Below are 20,319 nucleotides of genomic sequence, written 5' to 3'. Positions count from 1 at the left end.
TTTACAGGTCCACTGCAAATTATGCTGTGAATTTTCAAATGGCTACGAAAATATTTTTTACTTTAAAAAATCATAGGTTGTGTGTGTTTATAAAAAAAAATTAGTTTTTATATTCAAGTTTAAATCTTTAATAAAAGTTAAAATCCAGTTTCCAAAAACTACAGAGTGTTTACTGTGAGTTTTGAAAATATTACTAAAAAAAATTGATAAAAATACTTCAGCTTAAAAAGTTAATTAATGTTTGGTAAAAATAACTATAAAGATAGAATGTCGATGTAGAATTGATTGGTCAAAATGGAAAAACACGGTGCAAATGGAATTGGACTCACTTAATAAATGAGGTTATTGAACATACAGTTTAAATATCATACCATAATGACATAAAATCAATATTTACTAGAAATAAATATTGCAAGAAAGTGAAACAAGAAGAATAAAACTTTCTTAAATAAAGCCCAACTTGTAGTTCAAGAATTTTTACAAAAATATGGTATTAATTCTCAAAAAGATGTGATGCAAATAGAATGATATAAAACTTACTCAATATGAACGATTCTTGGATATGCAGTTCAAACACCAAATGATATAAAATATGTAGATTACAAATGAGTAGTTGTAGGAAAGTGAGACAAGGAGAATGAAGTTTTCTAATATAAAAGCCAACTTGTAGTTCAAAGATTTGATATTGATTATGATGAGATATAACATTTAGATACTTTATAAGTATGACAGTATATGAAAATATTAAAATACGTTTAGTGGATAGAGTTACTGTATACTTATATAGATCACTTGGTAGTGAATCTAAGAAATTTAAAATATTAGAAGAATGTAGTGCAAATTTTTTTAATTTTTTTTTTTATTAAATTGCAACTATCTTTATATATAAATTGAAGTAATCTGGTTATATATGATATAATTGTTTTAGTGAATATCTATTGAAGTAAGGTTATAAAAATGACTCAATATATCCATATGTTTTTATTATGTCAGTCTACATATTAGTTTATTATAATTGCTATAAATATAGATGATTTGAATATAATTGAAACTTCTTAATAACTTTCCAAAAAAATTAATTGTTTGAAAAAAGAATTTACAAATGAAAATATGGGAAAAACAAATTTTTATCTTGGTTTTCAAATTAAACATTTAGTAAATGGGATGATCCATGTTCATCTATATGTGTACCTAAAAAAGATCTTAAAGTGATTTTATATAGATAGAACATATCTATTAAGCACTCTCATGGTTGTTCAATCACTCAATGTGCATGAAAATCTTTTTTCTCTCGTGAGGATAACAAAAAATAGTTAGTTTAAAAGTATTTTATCTTCATACAATAGTTGAACTAGTGTATCTTGTTAATAATAGTTGATTTAATATAGTATTTTCTATAAATTTATTAGTAAGATATAGTTCTTTCTCTAGAAGTAGATTTTAGAATGGGGTTAAGAATATATTTAGATATTTTTAAGCAATAATAAACATGAACTTATTTTATCCAAAAAGATCAAAATAAAAATTAATTAATTAATTATACAAATGCAGGGTACATATCTAATTCATATAAAGCTACATCTCAAACAAACTTTATTCATATTTGGTGGTAGTACAATATCACGGCGATCCACAAAACAAACAATAGTTGTTACTTCTTTAAATCATGCATAAATATTTGTTATCCATAAAGCAAGTTAAGAATGTGTATAGTTGTGAGATTGATGATTAAGCATATTTAAGAGATATATGATTTACCTTATAAAAAGAATATTTTAGTAACAATTTAGGAGGATAATATTGTCTGTATAGCTCAACAAGAGAGGACATATTATAGGAGATAGAATGAAACACATTTCATAATAAATTTTTTTTTTTCACTTGTGGAATTCAAAGGAGTGGTGATATTAAAATTTAAAAAGTTAGTTTAAGCGATAATTTAGCCTGATTTATTTACCAAATTATTATATACTGTTACATTTGAAAAATTTGTATATAATATTGATATTTGTTGGTTAATAGAAGTAAAGTGATGTTCTTGTCAAAGGGAGTAATTATATGCTTTACTTTTGTTTTTCTCGACTAAAGATTTTATCCCAAAGAGTTTTCCTGATAAGACTTTTAGGGAAGAGTTTTTATATGTTGAAATGGACATTCAATGGGGAGTATTATGAGTTACTTCTTCCTTCCTCTTCCATAATCAATTTTATGAAATGGTGAATTTAAAGAAAGACTTATTATCAAATTCTTTATACTTTTCTCTTATTTCTTTTGTCCTTTTTTAAAAAAATTTTGATTCGGTATAACAAAACAAGATGATTAGTTGGCCAAAAAGGGGATAGAGAGTCCGTTGATGAGTCTACCTGTTTACGAAGTATCTATTCGTTTCTTACTAGAATACCTTGTTTCGACTATATCGCACTATGTATTATTTGATAACCCAATAAACACCTTACCCTCAGTTCAAATCAAATTTCAATTCAAATGGAGGAATTTCAAGTATATTTAGAACTAGATAGATTTCGGTTCAAGTTAGTTCAAGACAAAATTATTTTTTTAACACCACAAATGATATTTAATATTGAATGTATAGGAGTATTTATCGTGTATCAAGTCTAGTAACACACATCAAATTGGTTATTAACATTAACAAAAATTAACATAGACTAGCTAATGTGCATAATTTATTAAAAAGAGTAAAAAAAAAATTAATAAATCATAAATTAAATAAAATAATAGTAAGCGACCAAAGAGAGTATTTAAGCCTACGAGTATATATACATATATACTAATCATTTGCATGCTTAATCTTTGCTCCTATTTGAGTACCATAATAATTATTAACTTGATTAATATTAAAGAGACAAGAACTAGAAATTAATGAATAATAAGTGTGTTACTTTTTAGCCCATGCTAATACCGGGTCGTAATTGCGCGCATGCAGACAATATGAAAACTTTGTAATTGACCTGCAAATATGTTCTATTTTCTTTGTACAGATACAAAACCATACTCTTGTCCAATTTATGAACCTTTGTTTTTTGGCTTGTGAAAAATCCTATGAAGCTGTAACAGTGATATCAAACATACCTTTTGGATCAAGTCAATAAATTCTAAATCTATGACTTCTGTAAAGCTAAGGATGATTTTTCTTATTGGAAACACAACCAAGCAATCTGTGATTTATGACACTAAAACTGGTAAATCACAGTTGTTTGGTTGAGCTAAATAATAAATGAATCTATTTCTAGGAAGAAGAATCAATGATTATACAGACAATACGAACCGCCCCTTCGAGGAACAATAATAGGTGAGATTCCAAAGTAAATTTGCCTTCCAACAATAAAAAGAACCTGCATATCAGAAAAACCACAATGTTGAAACAATAAATGCAGAATCTAACTTCATGAATTATGCTCTTGTATGCTCAAAAAATCCTTATCAATGTATATGATCTGCTAGTACATAAATAAACACTTGTGCTCATTGATTGCATTTCTATCAGTGAATCGATCAAATGACAAATATAATTATTAGGTCGATGCAATAATCACTAACCAGTTCTGCTCCTCAAACCACAAATGCTGCAAGGAGTGCATGCAATACAGCCCAGTAGAGCATAATTCCAAGACGTAAGGCAGGTTGTCGCATCAATGTCCGATCACAAGAAACCCTGGCAGTAAGTTCATTTTAACAAGTTAATTAAATGAACACAAAGCTTGAACAAATAGGATATATCCATCCTCACCCAAAAATAAAACATAATAAATCCTACCATAACCCATCGATCATGTCGGTTACAGGTCTTGTAAATCTTGGGACAATTCTTGATGTAGTAAGCGACTTGAAACCATGAGCTAAGGAGAAAGATAACAAAATAAATAAGTACAATTTTAACTCGAAACAGAATAGAAAAAAGCAATTAGGTCAGCATGGAAATACCTTTATCATCATCTTCTTCTAAACTAGTACCCTTATCATTAGGATCCGCATCGATAGCAATAGCAACTTGATCATTATTGACTTTACGCAAACTGCGAACTTGAGTCGGAATGGAGGTTCTAGGTGCTGTCCACTTGTTTATCTGCATGGAAGTCCCCATTCTTATCTAAAGTAGTCCCAAAATTAAAAATTCCAACAAGTAGAACTTAATGTCATGCAAAGATGATAAAAACTCTCCACCTTTACCAATGTAAGAATCATCAAAACAATACTTCCTGTCTATAAAGTGAAAATAGTAAATCCTAGATGCCAAGGCTGAAATTCGATATAAGCCATTTACTTTTTCATTCTAGTTACATGGTAAAGCAACAAGGTTAAAAGCAAGGGTTCTCCATGTAAGAGATATAAAAAGGTCCAGCTTGGATTGTTCACATTTGCTAATAACCATCAAACACTATCGAACAACCAGATATGCAGAATGAATTTCAGTTGTACGAACCATTTCAATCTATCACAACTTTAGAATGGAAACGTAACATTTTTTGGTCTGGAAACAGAAAAAATGAATCAGAGTTTCGAAAATGTAAATATAAAAAAAAACAGAGCTATATATGCACAAAAAGAAAAAAAAACATACACACACACACACAAAAGAAATAAACTAATAGGCTATTGATGGTAATAACTTACCAGAGGTTCAGCTTCTAAAATTTCAGTAGTCGCACCAGTCACCTGGTTCAAATCTCCCACACCCTGAAGCTCATCTAATTGCGATTCCTTCTCGTGTAAGGACTTCTCAAGAGTTTCTGCTTTACGTTTCAACTCTGCTACTTTACTCCTTTCAGCTTCCAACAATGCATCCCGACTTTGTGCTACCACTCGTAGGTCCTCTAATTCAGATATGATAAAGATAATCTTCTCCTGAAGTACTCCCTTGTATTCATTTACCTGATTGATATCCTTATTAACAAGACACACATCTTGCAATCCAATCTGTGAACCCAACATTTCGAACCAAGTTAAAAATTCACGGATTTCATTTGAATCTCTGCTGTTGCTTATCTGAGATGCCACGAGAACCTCATTGGTACATCTAGTGACCTCCTGTCTTAAGAAAGATACCTCAGCATCCCGATCTTGCAATTGTGATTGGAGCCTTTCAACCTCAGCTAGAAGATTTTCAGACAAATGATGAAGCTCATCAAACTTCTTGATAGTTACAGACAGCTTTTTAACAACCTTTCCACGAGATGCTTCAAGGTTCTCTAAATCCACGTTCTTTTGTAGCAACTCTTTTTTCAATTCATGGATCTTGTTGGTCAGATCTTCCATCTGAACCTCTTCCTCATCAAGCGCTTGCATCAATGCTTCAACCTCTGCAGTCAGCAATAAGATATGATTAAATATTGCTTGCATAAATTAACAACAAACCACAGTGTTATGAAAAGTAGAATCAATTGAAAGAAAGTGACCTTGTTCTTTGGCAGCTAGCATGTCAGTCAGGGACCTGACTCTCTCATGCACCTCTGCTACGGTGGCTTGCTCGTCTTCCATTGCCCTTACCCTTTGGTCCAATAAATTCCGCTCCTCCTCCGTCACTTCTAATTTTTTCTCCAAATCATGCAACCTTGCATTTGAAGATTGAAGATCTGATTTGTAAGTTCTACCCAGAGCTTCAGCTTCCTTAATTTGATCTACAAGCTCCATGCAAATCCTATCTTTTTGGATGTCCTTCTCCTGTAGCGCTTTCCGCAAATCTGCTATCTGAATCTTCATTTCTTTGTGTTTACCTTCTACAATCCCAGCATTCATATTAGTAAATTCTCTCACAGCTAATAATAGTCTGTCTGCCACAGACTTGATTAGTTCCTTTGATGAAAATCTATCCTTCTCATTTAAAAGAATTCCACCATCAGCAAGTGTTGCTTGATTGAAGTCCATTCCTAGATTTCCGGAAACTAAAGTATTTCCGATCATCTCAGCCTTTGTCTTTTCAATTTCTGCAACTGAATTAGCAAATGCTTCAAAAAGCACAGAAATGTTGTTTTGCAAAACAAAAACTCCCATATCCTTTTCTTGTGCAGTTGACTTCAGGTGCATCAGGTCTCTCTTCATGACTTCAAACGACTCTCTTTGGGAAGTTATTTCCCTACAAAACATTCCCATAATTTCAGACAGATTTTTAACTTCTTCATGCAGCGATACTGATTGAATGTGTACTCTTTCTTTAAGAGAACCAACATCAGTCACCAATTCATACAGACTTTGCTGAAGGAAACTGCAAATTTCAATTAAATCATTTTCATTTATATTGTCACGCAAATTGATGTCTGACCAAGATTCCACAGACATAAAGTTCTCCTGCAACCAGGAAAAAAAATGAAAAATAACTCAGCTTAGAATTATAAAGTGATTATGTGCCATAAAGCAGAGAAGGTTGAGCAAGCAAAAAAGTGAACTTCCTGCATGGAATAGGCAAATTAAGTTCTAAATGGAATTGAGAATTACCCTAAGCATAGAAGACGAAAAAGACAGCATAAAGCATTGCACTTGTGCAAAGTCGATCCAGAAATAGAAGAGGAGCAAAAGAAATTAAATAATGAACATAGAAATTACCAGAAAAGGATCGTGCAACTTTCCTTAATGGAAAAAAAAATTGAGATCATTTAACTTGAGGAAAATAAAAGTAAACTGACAAAACACTTGGGGAGGCTCAAAAAACAAAAAGCTTTAATAGAATAAATATAACAAATTAAGAAGATTCAGAGAAGAACCATGCAGTTAGATGACAATATACTAAAATTACGAAGTCACAAGATACCTTGTTCACTGAGTTGGTGGAAGTAATGCCAGCAGATGCACTGAAAACAGGTGTGCCTACAAAACTAGAGCAATCACCTTGTTTCATATATGACTCCAAGTTGGCCTCGAACCCATGCAGAAATTCCAAGTCCTTAGAGAAAACATCAGTTAGCAAATTATTAATATCAGCAAAACCATTCTTAAGTTGCTCCACAGTAGCTTTGAGTATCATGAACTGGTAGTACTGTTTACGTTTTTCCTCATACTGCAGTCCAGATGATTGTTTAAGATGTGAAATAGCTTCGAGTCTAGCAGCATCAGCTGCATCCCTTTGTTCTGAAAGTTCTGCAAGTTCACTGGCAGATTTTGACAACTCCTCTTGCAGACTATCATTTCTCTCTTGAACCTCATTCAACTCAGCAACCAGTAGTTCTGCTGCTCTTTTAGATTTTCTCAAATCTTGATTTGAAGATGCCAAAGCTGAATGCAAATCATTGAATTGTTTTCCAATTTTTACCAACTTCTCAACTGGATTATAGGCACTAGCTTCATCACCAATATCAATCTCACCCAGTGTATTTAGAACCATGCTCAAACTATGCTCCCTCTCCTGCAAAATGCTCTCTGCTTCCATCAGATGACTCCTCAAGGAAAGACACTCAGAATTTAATTCTTGTACCCTCTGATGATATAAAGATAACTCTCCAATCTTCCGTTCATATTCTGCTAGAGCATTGTCCCGGTGGCTAATCTCAGACTTCATATGTTCCATCTCAGAGTTCAACTTTTCAATAGTTTGTTTAAGGCTGTCCCGATGTTGTACCAAGGATTTTCCTTTTCGAACAGCAACATTTAGCTTCTCCCTAACAGAGGCTGACTTTTGCTCCTCTTGATAAAGTAGCTCTTGCAACTCCTCGCTTTTCTTACCAAGCACTTCAATTTCAGAAAGCAAGGATTGTTGCTTCTCCACATATCTCTCTCTTTCCTCCTTCACAAGCCTTAGTTCATGCAAAGCGTCCTCCAAATCTTTCTTCAAAGAAGCTATATGTGGTTCTTCAGCAACCAGTGTACCTTTTGTTGCTTCATCAAGATTATCATAAGCTACTTTATTACGATATCCATCAGCTGCTGGTTCCTGAACAACTAAAGGCTCTTTGCTTCTTGAGTCATCAGGATTAAATGGAGGTACTTCAGTACAATCCCCAGCCAATACTTCCTCTGATACAGGTTTCATAAAGACAAGAGACTTGTAATTCTCAATAAGTTTCCTTAGCAACACTTCCAAGCACTCAGTATTGTTGCCAACAGAGACCAAATTCATTATATCGGCATCTGGCAGTGCATCACTGACCAAATCCAGCAGTCTCCTTATATCTCCTTCAAGGATTTGAAGAGACTCTTCATTTCCATGTTTCTCAACCAGTTTCTCCTGCAAGTCATGTACTTCACTATGCAGTTTCTGATTCTCAAGTTCAAACTGGAGTTTTCTTGCTGAAAGTTTCTCATGATCAATAGCTAGTGTCTTCAATCTTTCAGAAAGATGCTCTCTGTCAAGGACAACTGATTCAAGTTCTGCCTCCAAATCAGATATCTTTTTGTATGAAACTTCCAAATCAGCAGTAAGTGATCTACAATAGTTTTCAAGGTCATCAATCTTCTGCTCAAGAGAACCCCTATCACGATTAGCCTCTAAAAGTGCAGTTCCTAACCAGTCAATTTTGTCCTCAGGTTCCATGGACTGCAAATGGGATGGCATATCGATTCTGTCCAGGAGTTGTTCCCATCTCTGCACCAAATGGTTCCTTTCCATTAACGATTGTTCCAGCATTTCATTCTGTTCAGCCAATCCATAAAACTTGCCTTGAAGCTCCTCATATTTTCTTCTCAAATCATCCACAGCATTTGAGACTGGCTGTGCACCTTCTTTCCAGGAATCCATAACAACAAAACCAGTATCAGAGTATGAACCTCCCATATGATTCTTCTGATCCAGATTAGTCAAGGGCATTGAATTACCAGTAGCTGACCGAGCTAACCAATCAACCTTTTCAGTTATATCTTGGGAATGGAAATGTTCAGGTAGATCGAGGTCTTCTAAGATCTCCTCAATTCTCTGGAGTACAGAATCTTTCAGAAGGAAGGATTCTCTTAGTGCAGTAGCTGAATTACGAATGTATGAAAGCTCAGACTCCAAGGCTTCCACACGCTCACCTGCTTCTGCATAAGCCTTAAGTTTAGTTTCCATCTCCCGAAGCCTGGCATCTTTCAACTTTAATTCCTGTGAGCACCTCTCCAGCTCATTGGATGTCTCTGTCAGTGACTGCTTAAGACTGTCTCGTGCCACAACCAAACCTTTTCCCTTGGCAACAGCTATGCTAAGCTTCTCCCTAATGGAGCCTACCCGCTGCTCTGACTGTTGAAGTTCACTTTCTTTCTCCTGCAACTCAGAACATGAAGTACTAAGAGCTTCCTCAGCTTGATTTAAATTTTCCCTGAGCGCAAGGATTTCATTTTCATGCTTAAGTATTTTCTCCTGTATCTCAATCAACTCTATATCCTTAAGTCCAAGTTTTTCTCTAGACAGATTGACACGCTCACCAGCCTCTTTATATTTTTCAACAAGGGAAGAAACCAATAATTCCAGTTGAGAACCAGGAGCCCTGTCCAAAATACTTTCAGCATCCTCAAGTTCCATTACATCCTCAATTTTCTCTATTAAATTTTGAATGCCACTGGCACCAAGTCCTTGTCTATTGAATTCCTCAATATCTTTAGCTTTATTCACCAACTCTGATTTCAGTTTATCATTTACAGTCAAGATCTGCAGTCTCTCCACTAGAAATTTTTCCAGTAGTTCCATAAAAATCTTATAACTACTGTAGTCAAAAGGATCAGACAATTCTTCATTTTGTATTTCCATGTTAGGTTTATCCATAGGTCCATATGAATTGATTAGAAGTTTCGTAAGATCACCATATATCTTATATAATATACCAATTGCCAATTCATTTTTTCCAAGCAAATTGTTGAACTTCTCATTCAGTTCTCCATACGAATTACGGACTGCTTCATGGTTTTCACAAGCAGCCTCCAGTTTCTCCTGCAGATAATTAATCATCTTTATGGCAGCATCCACTGAAACAGAAATGCAACTATTGATATCCATGGCATCATAGGAGTTAGTAGCTAAGGTGGAGGCAGAAATTATTGGAAGAGACTTATCAAGCCTGGCAACAGTTTCAACAATCTGAGCAGTGAATGAGCTCCATGCTTGTTCAAGCATCAATATTCTCTCAGATCCCACCTTCTGCAAACTCTCTAGCTGTTCGTGCATCACTGACGCCATTTCCTCTGAGCTTTGCTGCAAACCATCCAACTGACTTTGCATTTCAGTAACTCTTAATTGGTAAACACTCAGTTTTTTACTAAGCTCCACATTTTGTACCCTCATATCTGTCTCTCTTTGCTTTAAGACTTCACAGAGAACCTCAAGTTCAGTGTTCTTAGCCTCCACTGAACACAAATGTTGCTTTACAGCTTCATACAAAATCTCAAGCTCAATATTAGTTGCTTCCAAATTATAACTGTGTTCCTTCAGGGCATCAGATTGAACCTGAAGTTCTCTGAGTGTCATGTTTGCAGTTGTCCTCCAGTCACGAATCCCCTTGAACATTAGACCAGCAGTCTCAGCATCCAGACCCAATTGCTTAAGCACTGCTCTCAAATTTTCAGTGTGCTCTTTTGTTGACAAAAATGAACTTGCAGCTGATTGATCTTCAACCACGTCTCTTTCCCCAACTTCATGTTCATCACTATGCACCTTTGATTCAAAGGCTTGAATTAGCTTTGACACTCCAGGTGCAGCCCCCTTACTGCCTGACCTACTCAAAGATGATGAGTGCGAGTGGATTCTTTCAATTGCCTTTTCAAGATTCTGCAGCACTTTCTCTGCCTCCTCCAAATGTTCCTTCAAGACTACAAACCCAGAAGAATCATCGAGAACTTCCTCTTCCAGCAGCTCATGCAACAACCCTCTGGAAAGCTCATCAGACAATTGCCTCACCAACAAAGGAGACAAAACCTCAACACTCTGGCAAGAATCACTATCATCAGTTGTATTTTCTTGATTCCTGACCTGACCTCGTGAATTTTCAGGTTGATACAGAGGTATCAAACCTCCAGTTGATATACTGGCTTCCTCATTACCAATTGCCCTAATCTTACCAATATGCATGTCCACGTGTTTGCTAGCTAACTGCTCTTGAAGAACAAGAAGCTCAGATGAAAGTCTGTTGTTCTCATGAACAATATACTCCTCCTCCTCCTCAAGCTTTTTCTTCTCTTCAGTTACTAACGAAAGGCTCCCACTTAAGTTTGCATTATCAGCTTGTAAGGCAACCATCAAGACCTTACAGTCATCCAATTCTTTATATACTTCCCTATTCTCACGAGTTAGAGACTCCTTTTCCTCTTCCAGCCTCTTTTTCTCCCCTGTCATTAAAGCAACAGTTTCCTTTAAGTAGGAATTTTCCATCCCTTGAACTGCCACCAAAGTCTTTGATTCACCTAATTCCGAAGATAACACCTCAAGCTCATGGAGACAAGACTCCTTATCCTCCACGGGTTTCTTCTTTTCATCTGTCAATGAAGAAACATCACCATGTAACTTATCATTCTCCACCTGTAAATCTGCCACCAGAGTCTTGCAGACAGCTAACTCTGTCAGCAATTTCAGATTCTCATGGAGAGAAGACTCTCTGTCATCGACCAGTTTCTTCCTTTCATCAGTTTCTGAAGCAATAATCCCATTTAATTTCTGATTCTCCTCCTCTAAAGTGGCCACTAAACACTTGGCCTCAGATAACTCTATCAACAATTTAGATAGTTCACCTTGAGACCTTTCTAAGTTCAGCTGCAACTCATTAACTGTAGCAGAAAATTCATCTGCCTGTATCTTAGCAGCAGTAACTTCATTTTGCAGGTCCTCTTTCATGGCATCAACTGCCTCAAGCTTATACCTGCAATCTGCAAGCTCTTCAGCAAGGCATCCATTGCTCTCCAGGGCTGCATGGAGTGAAGCTTTAAGAATAGATATCTCACTGACCAGGTGATGACGCTGATCATCGAATTCCTTTAGTAAAGCTGACTGTTCACTAAGTTGGACTTGAAAAATATCTTTCATAAAATTTGAGAGGTATAATTCTTCTTTCAGTCTGTCAACCAAACAACCAGTGCCTAACTCTACATCAGGGACAAACTCTGCAGGTGAACTCAGCCTATCTATTTTAAGCGAGTCCTCAAGACTCCCACCCTCAGATAGAACAATGCTGCCAGGAAAATATTGTTCGTTATGCCCATCTGCAAGTCTGCTATCCTCTGAATCATCTGGAACTTCTATCTGACTATTACCAAAACTGTCAGACACATAATTAGATGAATCTGCAACAATACCTTCTATTTGGTGATCTCTAAGCTCGGAACCCATTCCAGCTAACTCAGCTGAAGCCAAAGAAGTTGAAAGACCATTGGAAGCAGCATTGATGGCACACTCAGAGACAGATAGATCACCTGGATTTTCGTTTTGGTCTTCTTCAGCAGCTGCCGCCTTTGTGCTAGTCTTTTCAAGAATTCCAACTAACTGCTTTGAACGATCCATTTCCTGCATTGCCCCTACCCAGCAACAAATGAGAACTTAATTATACATCAAAACTATAAAGTACTTGTCCCAATCCCCGTAAATGGTTCCCTATCGTACAAAATAAAATTATATACTGAAAAGCAACATGAAGAGACGGAGAGCACAACCTACATCTGTTACCTGATCTCCCCTTGCTTGAATCAAGGACATATCAGGAATATCTTCTTGTGGAGGCAATAGATCCTTCCCCTCTGCCCTATTTAAGTCCTCTTTTTCAATCTCAACACCAGTCCCCTTGATTTCATGAAAGGAATCTGGCAGGCCCAATGCATCATGTTCAATTTTCCCTTCCAAGTCTTGGAAACCCGAAGTTGATGAAGGCATTGCTCTGACAGCCTCAATATCAATATCCTGGGAATCTTCTCCTCCATTGTGAACCAACACTCCAACATCATACTCAGCAATTGCCAGTTTCTGCGGTTTTAATTCAACCTCCTGAACCAAAATTACTTTCCCGTCACCTATCTCAGGTGTAATGTTCTGCGATGATAGCTCAAGATTTGCAACACCAACCTTAGGAGCCAATGAGCTTTCCAGTGAAGATGACATATCGACATTTCCCTCGCCAGAATCAACATGAGATGCAATTCCCCTTTCCACAACCTGAGAGGAGGCTGTTGGTTTGGCAGTAGTAGATATGCTAGAGTTGGATTCATGCTTCTCAGACTTACTCAAATTTCTTGATGATTTTCCTTGACTGCTACTGCCTTTACCATCCTTCTTTTGACGAAATTGTTGAAGCTGGAAGGAATCGTTAAATTGTTAAACTCCAATCTATCACATTCATTCATTATTCAATCTGAAAAATTTAGAAAGAAGGAAATATAGCAAGGGTTGAAGTGATATAACAAGAAGAAGCTAGCTTTTCATTTTCAATAAAGATTACAAGTCAAATATTTCTTCTTGTTAGCGCATCACAACACAAAGCATTGTGCAGTAAAAAGGAAGGAAGAGACGGGGAGGGGGGATTGAAACCTTATGCTTCTTTTGGTAGTTCAGTAACCAAACTCAATTAAAACTCATAAAGGCACAAATAACATAAACAGCTCACTCATGTCAATTAACATAGGCAATTAACAAATTATCCTTGTCATTTAAACATAGGAATCGAACTCATTCCCTTCTGTCTCTCAGCAACCTAATAGAAAGTATAGAGCATAATCATAATAGAAGAAAACAGATGAAGAACCTTTTTACGCCCAGCAGCAAGCAAATCGTTTCGGCCCCTGTTCTTGTCCATCCAGTCCGCTCAGTTTTTAAAGCTACTGAGACTTCCCCAAAGATCAACACCACCGCCAAAAAGTCTCAGCAACCATTAGATCCTACCTACTAACCATGCCCAAAATTAAACCAGCAAAAAATAATAATTATCATCTAAAACCACCATAACCATTATTACATGCTAATTCTGGGTGTGTGTGTGTGTGTGTGTATATATATATAGAGATAGAGAGAGAAGCATATATATAGTTTAACTTTGTGAGAAAATTGGTTTCGTACGTCGCAGAAACTAAGCTACCGCGCTGCTACAAGAAAATCTGGAAATCCTCTAATACCACTAATATTAAACTCTTATCAGTTAAAAGTTTCACTGAACCGAAAACATCGATTAACTCTATACTCCCACATTTCCCCAGCAACAACAAATTTCTAATTCAAATAAAGAAACACGAAAATCTAACCGCATGCTCACTACCCATCAACTCAAATGAGAAAAGAGGGAACCAAACAGAAAACAGCGATTCTCTAACAGCAGAATATTTCTATTAGGAAATGAACGAGCGAGCGAGAAAACGCATACCTCGATTTGGTTCGATCTGCGTCGGACGCGATCGGCGTTATCTCTTGCCAAATGTTTACTTGAGAAAAAAAAATGATCATGGAAAAATGAAATAAAGGAAGAAGGATGAATCACACTTGTTTTGCGTGTTTTATTGTTGTGTGTCTCCCCTTAGATCTGATGCAAGCTTTGTTTCCGTAGCAGAGGAAATGTCCGAAATCCTATTTCGTATTTTTACCGTCTGTTAGAAGTCAGGAGATGGAGATGAAGAAATGCCTGGTAGGTTGAAATTGGCTTTGTTAATCAAGCCCGAATAACCAATTTTTTTGGGCTTTTTCTTATTGGGCTGTTCATGCTACTGCTATATCTACTTGTTTCTTATATGCAAATATATATATATATATATATAACAATAGCAATTACTAACTAAATATAATTGGTTCAATCAGAATCCTTGAAATTTTAATTTAAAAAGCAGGAATTAATATTTGAAGTTTATGTTTTCTTTTTTCGAACCCGACCCTCACCCTCTCTGCGCTGCTTCCCTTGCTTCACCACTCCGCCGCTTGCATCTATTCTCTATTTCACCCCTTAAATAATCTTCATCATCACCGCGAGCAAATAGAACTCCTTTCAGGAGTATCAATACCGTCACATGAATCGTAAATGCATGAATGTGATGTACCAAAAAATTCGCGGTTCCTAATGGAATAGGTAACAAAGCAACTTTGCCACCCACTGCTACTAGATCACCGCCCCCCCAAGTCAAACTGGTGCTCGCTGTTTCACCAGGGGCTGTTGCACCAGGCGCTAAGGCATGAGTATTTTGTATCCATTGAGCAAAGACAGGTTGTAATTGTATAGCGGTATCTGAAAACATATCTTGTTAAATCCCAACAGATCTCCATCCCCTGTTTTCTCTTTTCCTTTATGCTTCTTCTTCCTCTTTTTTCTGCTGCCAGAAGCCATCATTTTATTCTCTGTTTCACGCTTCTTCAATGCTGCATCTTTATCTCTTCTGATGTCCTTTCGTCATCATAGCCGAGCCTTTTGACCTGGTCTTCACGCCATGAGACCATCAAGCTCTGCATCTTCTTCTTCCCATATTTATGGCTACCATAAACAAATTTCTACAATGTAATGCAGGCAATAAACGCAAGTGCATCTCCTCAACCTGCATCTACGAGATTCATTACGCAGACAAATCTTTCTCCACCGGCTCCTTTGGCAAGGAAAGGTTAACCTTAACACCCAGAGACGTCCACGACGGTTTCAACTTTGGTTCCTGATAGAAAATTTGACAGAAAGGAGGCAGAGCAAAATGAACCTAAGAGTGAGAAAAATGTTTTTATTCAATTCATACGTGCAGCTTACACAATATATATAGTCATCAGCAATGGTAGCATAACAGAAGAAACAAAAATAAAACAGAATGCAGGGAACAGGGGCACCATAACAGAAGAAAACAAAAATGCAGGAAAACATACAGAAGCAGGAAAACATACATCAGGAAAACGTACCAGTGCTGGTACGTGGGCAATGGACAAAAGAAAAAAAAAACGGTTACAATTAAATATATTAATTATTCTTAATACTCTCCCTCAAGATGGAAGGTACAGATTTATTGTGCCCATCTTGCTCAGTAAATTGGCGAATTGTGCAAGATGAAGGGCCTTTGTCATTAAATCTGCCAGTTGATTTCGAGTGGATATGTGCATCGTCTTCACGGTACCATCTTGAATCTTCTCACGAACAAAATGACAATCAAGTTCAATGTGTTTTGTTCTTTCATGATACATTGGATTTGAAGCAATATGTAGAGCGGCTTGATTATCACAGTAAAGTAATGCAGGGCCTTGGTGTTGAACTTTTAAGTCACGCAACAGCTTCAGAGTCCAAACGATTTCGCAAGTAGTGTTGGCCATGGAGCGATATTCGGCTTCGACAGATGACCAAGAAACGACTTGTTATTTCTTTGATTTCCATGAGACTAATGAAGACCCAAGGAAAACACAAAAACCAGTGAGGGATCTTCTAGTATCCGGACATGTGCCCCAATCAGCATCAGAAAAGCCTTAATCTGAATGGCAGATGATGAAGGAAAGAAAAGACCTTGTCCAGGGGTTCTCTTGATGTACTGGAGAATCCGTAAGGCGGCTTGGAGGTGACTGGTTCTAGGAGCAGCCAGAAATTGACTCAATCTATTGACAGAGTAGCATATGTCAGGGCGAGAGATGGTTAAATACAACAGTTTTCCAATTAGTCGCCGATAACTGGTGATATCACTCAGGAGCTCGCCATCATCTTTAGACATTTTAATATTAGGATCCATAGGAATAGATGAGGGTTTACAACCAAGTTATACAGTCTCAGTTAAGAGCTCCAATGCATATTTCCTTTGGCACAAGGTGATTCCTGTGTCATTTCTTGCAATTTCAAGTCCAAGAAAATATCGGAGAGTTCCCAAATCTTTCATTTTAAATTTTTGTTTGAGTGTACCTTCGAGTTCTTCGACAGCCTGATCGTCATTACTGGCAATAACAATGTCATCGACATACACCAACAATGCTAAGAAGGTTTTACCTTGTTGTCTGACAAATAGGGAATGGTTACATTGTGACTGATAGAAGCTTTCTTGAAGTAATATTTGTGAAAACTTATGAAACCACTGTCATGAAGCTTGTTTCAACCCATAGATTAACTTGTGGAGGCGGCAAACAGGTTGATGTGGAAAAGTCTCCCCCTCTCGAGGAGAATAGCCTGGAGGAATAGTCATATAAACTTCTTCGTGAAGGTCACCATGTAGAAAGGCGTTGGTGACGTCCAATTGAGTCAGGTGCCAACCATGGATAGCAGCAAGTGAAAGCAAAATCTTGACAGTAACCAATTTAGCAACATGAGAAAAAGTGTTAAGAAAATTGATGCCAAATTGTTGTGTGTAGCCCTTAGCAACCAGACGGGCTTTGTATCTTTCTATGGTCCCATCAGCTTGACATTTAATTTTGTAACCCCACTTGCAGTCAATTGGTTTCTTCCCATGAGGGAGGGAAACAATAGACCAAGTGTTATTGTCTTCTAAGGCACGCAACTCCACATTCATAGCATTCATCTAAACATTGGACTGGTTAGCTTCATGAAAGTTGGTAGGCTCAGTGTGGGAGGAAATGGCGCAAATAAAGTTGTGATATTGGGAGGTAAGTTTGGTATGAGTAAGGAACGAAGAAATAGGATAGAGTGCACGGGTATCTGTATGGTAGCAGTGATAGTCAGACAAATAAGAGGGTGGTCGTGTTATACGTAGTGGGCGAGATGAGCGTGTTTGGGAGGATTTACGTTGTGAACAAAGAGGTGTATCAAGACAATCTGAGGATTGTGTAGATGTATGGAGAGGAATCGGTAAAACACGATCGTGAAAGAAATCATTATGAATGGGATCAGGTAATTGAGAGGAAAGAAACGGGAAGATATGTTTATGAAAAATGACGTTACGTGAGATAAAAATTTGGTTGCTCTCGATGTCGAGAAGTTTATATCCTTTGTAGCCCGAAGGATAACCGAGGAAGATACAAGCCCTGGAACGAGGTGAAAATTTGTGGCGATGACTATCAAGAGTTGAGCAGTAACATAGACAACCAAAGGTACGCAAGTGATCATAGGAAGGTTTTTTTTGAGTTAACAGTTCGAATGGAGTTTTATTTGATAACAAGGGGGACGGTGTACGGTTAATTAGGTAAACAACAGTCAAGATACAATCGCCCCAATACACAAGGGGAATATGAGATTGAAACAGCAAAGCACGAGCTACATTTAAAATGTGTTGATGTTTACGTTCAATGACAGAGTTTTGTTGGGGAGTCTCAACACAATAATGGTAAAAAACAATGCCCTTCGATTTGAAAAAAGAATGAAAATTCAGCTCGTGCACATTGTCAGATCGCACAGATTTAATGGAAATATTATATTGTGTACGTATAAGAGTATAAAATTCAGGGAGAATAGAAAGAACGTCGGACTTTTGACGAAAGAGATACACCCAAGTAGTTCTAGTACAATCATCAACTATTGTGAGAAAATATTTGTATCCTTCGATAGTGGGTGGAGAGAAGGGTCCCCAAATGTCAATGTGGATTAGATCAAATGGATTATTAGATAATCTATTGTTAGAAACGAAAGATAATTTACATTGTTTAGCTAAATGACAAATCTTACAATGAGAAATATTCGAAGTTTGTAAGGAGTCATTAATATACTAAAGTTTTACATTGGAAGGATGACACAATCTAAAGTGTCATAGGCTACTTTTAGAGTGAGTGAAAACATGATGAACAGCAGGAAAAAGAAAACATCTGGTAGTTAAGTAGTAGAGGTTGCCAATGCGTCTACCATTCCCAATCAACAAGTCCCGAGTGCGGTCCTGAATGACACAAGAATGAAGAGAAAAATCAATTGTGCAGTTGTGGGTGGTGGTCAACATGCTGACACTGACAAGGTTAAAAGAAAAGTGAGGGACAAAGAGAACATCATGTAGAGTTAGGGTGTCGGTGAGTGGTGTACTTCCAACTTGATTGACTATTACTGAACTACCATTTGGTAAAGTGACTGGAATGGGATGCACAGTTTTAAGGTGTGTGAAAAAGTGGGTGTACAACAAATATGATGTGTGGCTCTAGAGTTAATGATCCAGTATTCAGAGGTAAGTGTGTGTGTGAAGTTGGAAAGACAAAAGAGTGTGTAGGATATACCTGCCGCGTAAGGGTCAAGGGTGGTATGACTTGTGGAGAGAGATAAAGTGTCAAGCATGATGGCGGTGTTGGGTTGGTGGAGGTGTGCACTTAGGTGAGAAATAATGTTCTGAATTTGCGATGTGTTTAAGTTATCGACAGAAGCAGCGGGATGAGATCCCGGTAAGCAGTTGTCGAGAGAGTCGGAAAAATTCTGCACTTGTCTTGTGGTCGGGTGCATGCTCGAGGAGGATGAAACTTCATGGGCCAAGGTATGGTTGGCTGAAAAGAACCCGGGCTTGGATTGAGGGCCAGGCGGGTTGAAAAAACTGGTTCCATGAGTGGGCCGAGAGATAGCTGGTGGGTTACGGGCTTGGGCTCGCGTTTGGGCAGACCCCTCATCAAAGATAGCTGGAGCATTGTGGGTCTGTTTTTGGACCTGCACAGTTCCATCATTAAAACGTGTTTTGGGCTTGGGCTTGAGGCCTGATGGATATCCATATGGGCGGTAACATCTATCCACAGTGTGGCCCACAAGCCCATAGTGTGAACAGATGAGTCTCCTTCTTCCTTGAGTTAGGGCAACAGAAGGTGCGGAACCGTGACCTGTTTCTGCGTGTGAGTCAAGCCCGATTGCACGGTGTCGTTCCTCCTGCACCACCAGCGAGAAGACTTTCAAAATGGATGGAGAACATTCCATCATCAAAATTTGGGCTCTAACAGCAGCATAGGAGGGATTTAATCCCATTAAGAAAGTCATTATAAACTCTTGTTCCTAATAATCGTTCCACGCCTTCATGTTTCCGCAGTGACAGCTTGGAACTGGTTGGAAGGTTTTGAGTTCATCCCAGATTGTTTTCATTCGTGTGTAGTATGTGTTGATGTTGAGTGATCCTTGAGTAAGATTGTTCATGCTCTGCTTCAATTGATAAATACGGGGTGCATTACTCTGCTGATAACGGAGCTGTAAATCGGTCCAGATGGATTGTGCACTTTCATGATATAACAAGCTGTCAGCTATCTCCTTGATGACAACATTCAGCAACCAAGAAACCACCATACTATTACAACGTAACCAAGCTGTGGCGTGGGGGTCAGTGCTGCTTGGTTGATCATGGGTTCCATCTATGAATCCCAACTTATTTTTAGCTGTTAGTGCTATCCTGATTGCTCTTTCCCATGTGTTGTAGTTGTTCCCGTTGAGAAGATTGGATACCAAAACTAAACCGGGGTGGTCAGCACTGTGAAGGAAGAATGGATTTTGGAGGTCATCAGACTGATCTCTAGGAGATCAAGTGTTTTGTAGCTCAACTACTGAGCCAAAAAAAAATGTTAGTTGAAGGTTTAAGGCTCTGATACCATGATAGAAAATTTGA

General features: G+C 37.4%; 2 protein-coding genes across 2 annotated transcripts; both read right to left on the bottom strand.

The window, feature by feature from the left end:
* Positions 1–2,930: 2,930 nt before the first annotated feature.
* LOC110818522 (nucleoporin) lies at positions 2,931–14,485 on the bottom strand. The gene is made up of 10 exons (XM_088207004.1): positions 14,244–14,485; positions 13,632–13,768; positions 12,550–13,183; positions 6,764–12,414; positions 5,415–6,303; positions 4,633–5,318; positions 3,943–4,084; positions 3,776–3,857; positions 3,559–3,673; positions 2,931–3,353 (listed from the first exon to the last, which is right to left on the bottom strand). The coding sequence occupies exons 2-9, from the start codon at positions 13,680–13,682 to the stop codon at positions 3,571–3,573; spliced, it is 8,238 nt and encodes a 2,745-aa protein (XP_088063130.1). The 5' UTR covers positions 13,683–13,768; positions 14,244–14,485; the 3' UTR covers positions 2,931–3,353; positions 3,559–3,570.
* A 4,256-nt stretch (positions 14,486–18,741) lies between these two features.
* On the bottom strand, positions 18,742–20,256 carry LOC148253050 (uncharacterized). Its single transcript, XM_088208355.1, has one exon. It carries the CDS (start codon positions 19,701–19,703, stop codon positions 18,795–18,797), a length of 909 nt encoding a protein of 302 aa, XP_088064481.1. The 5' UTR covers positions 19,704–20,256; the 3' UTR covers positions 18,742–18,794.
* Between the last annotated feature and the right edge of the window lie 63 nt (positions 20,257–20,319).

The sequence above is a fragment of the Carica papaya genome, chromosome 7 (genome assembly GCF_054855325.1).
Source record: "Carica papaya isolate Zhongbai chromosome 7, ASM5485532v1, whole genome shotgun sequence".
In the NCBI taxonomy this organism is placed as follows: Eukaryota; Viridiplantae; Streptophyta; class Magnoliopsida; order Brassicales; family Caricaceae; genus Carica; species Carica papaya.
This window is presented reverse-complemented; position numbering and strand designations above follow the sequence as displayed.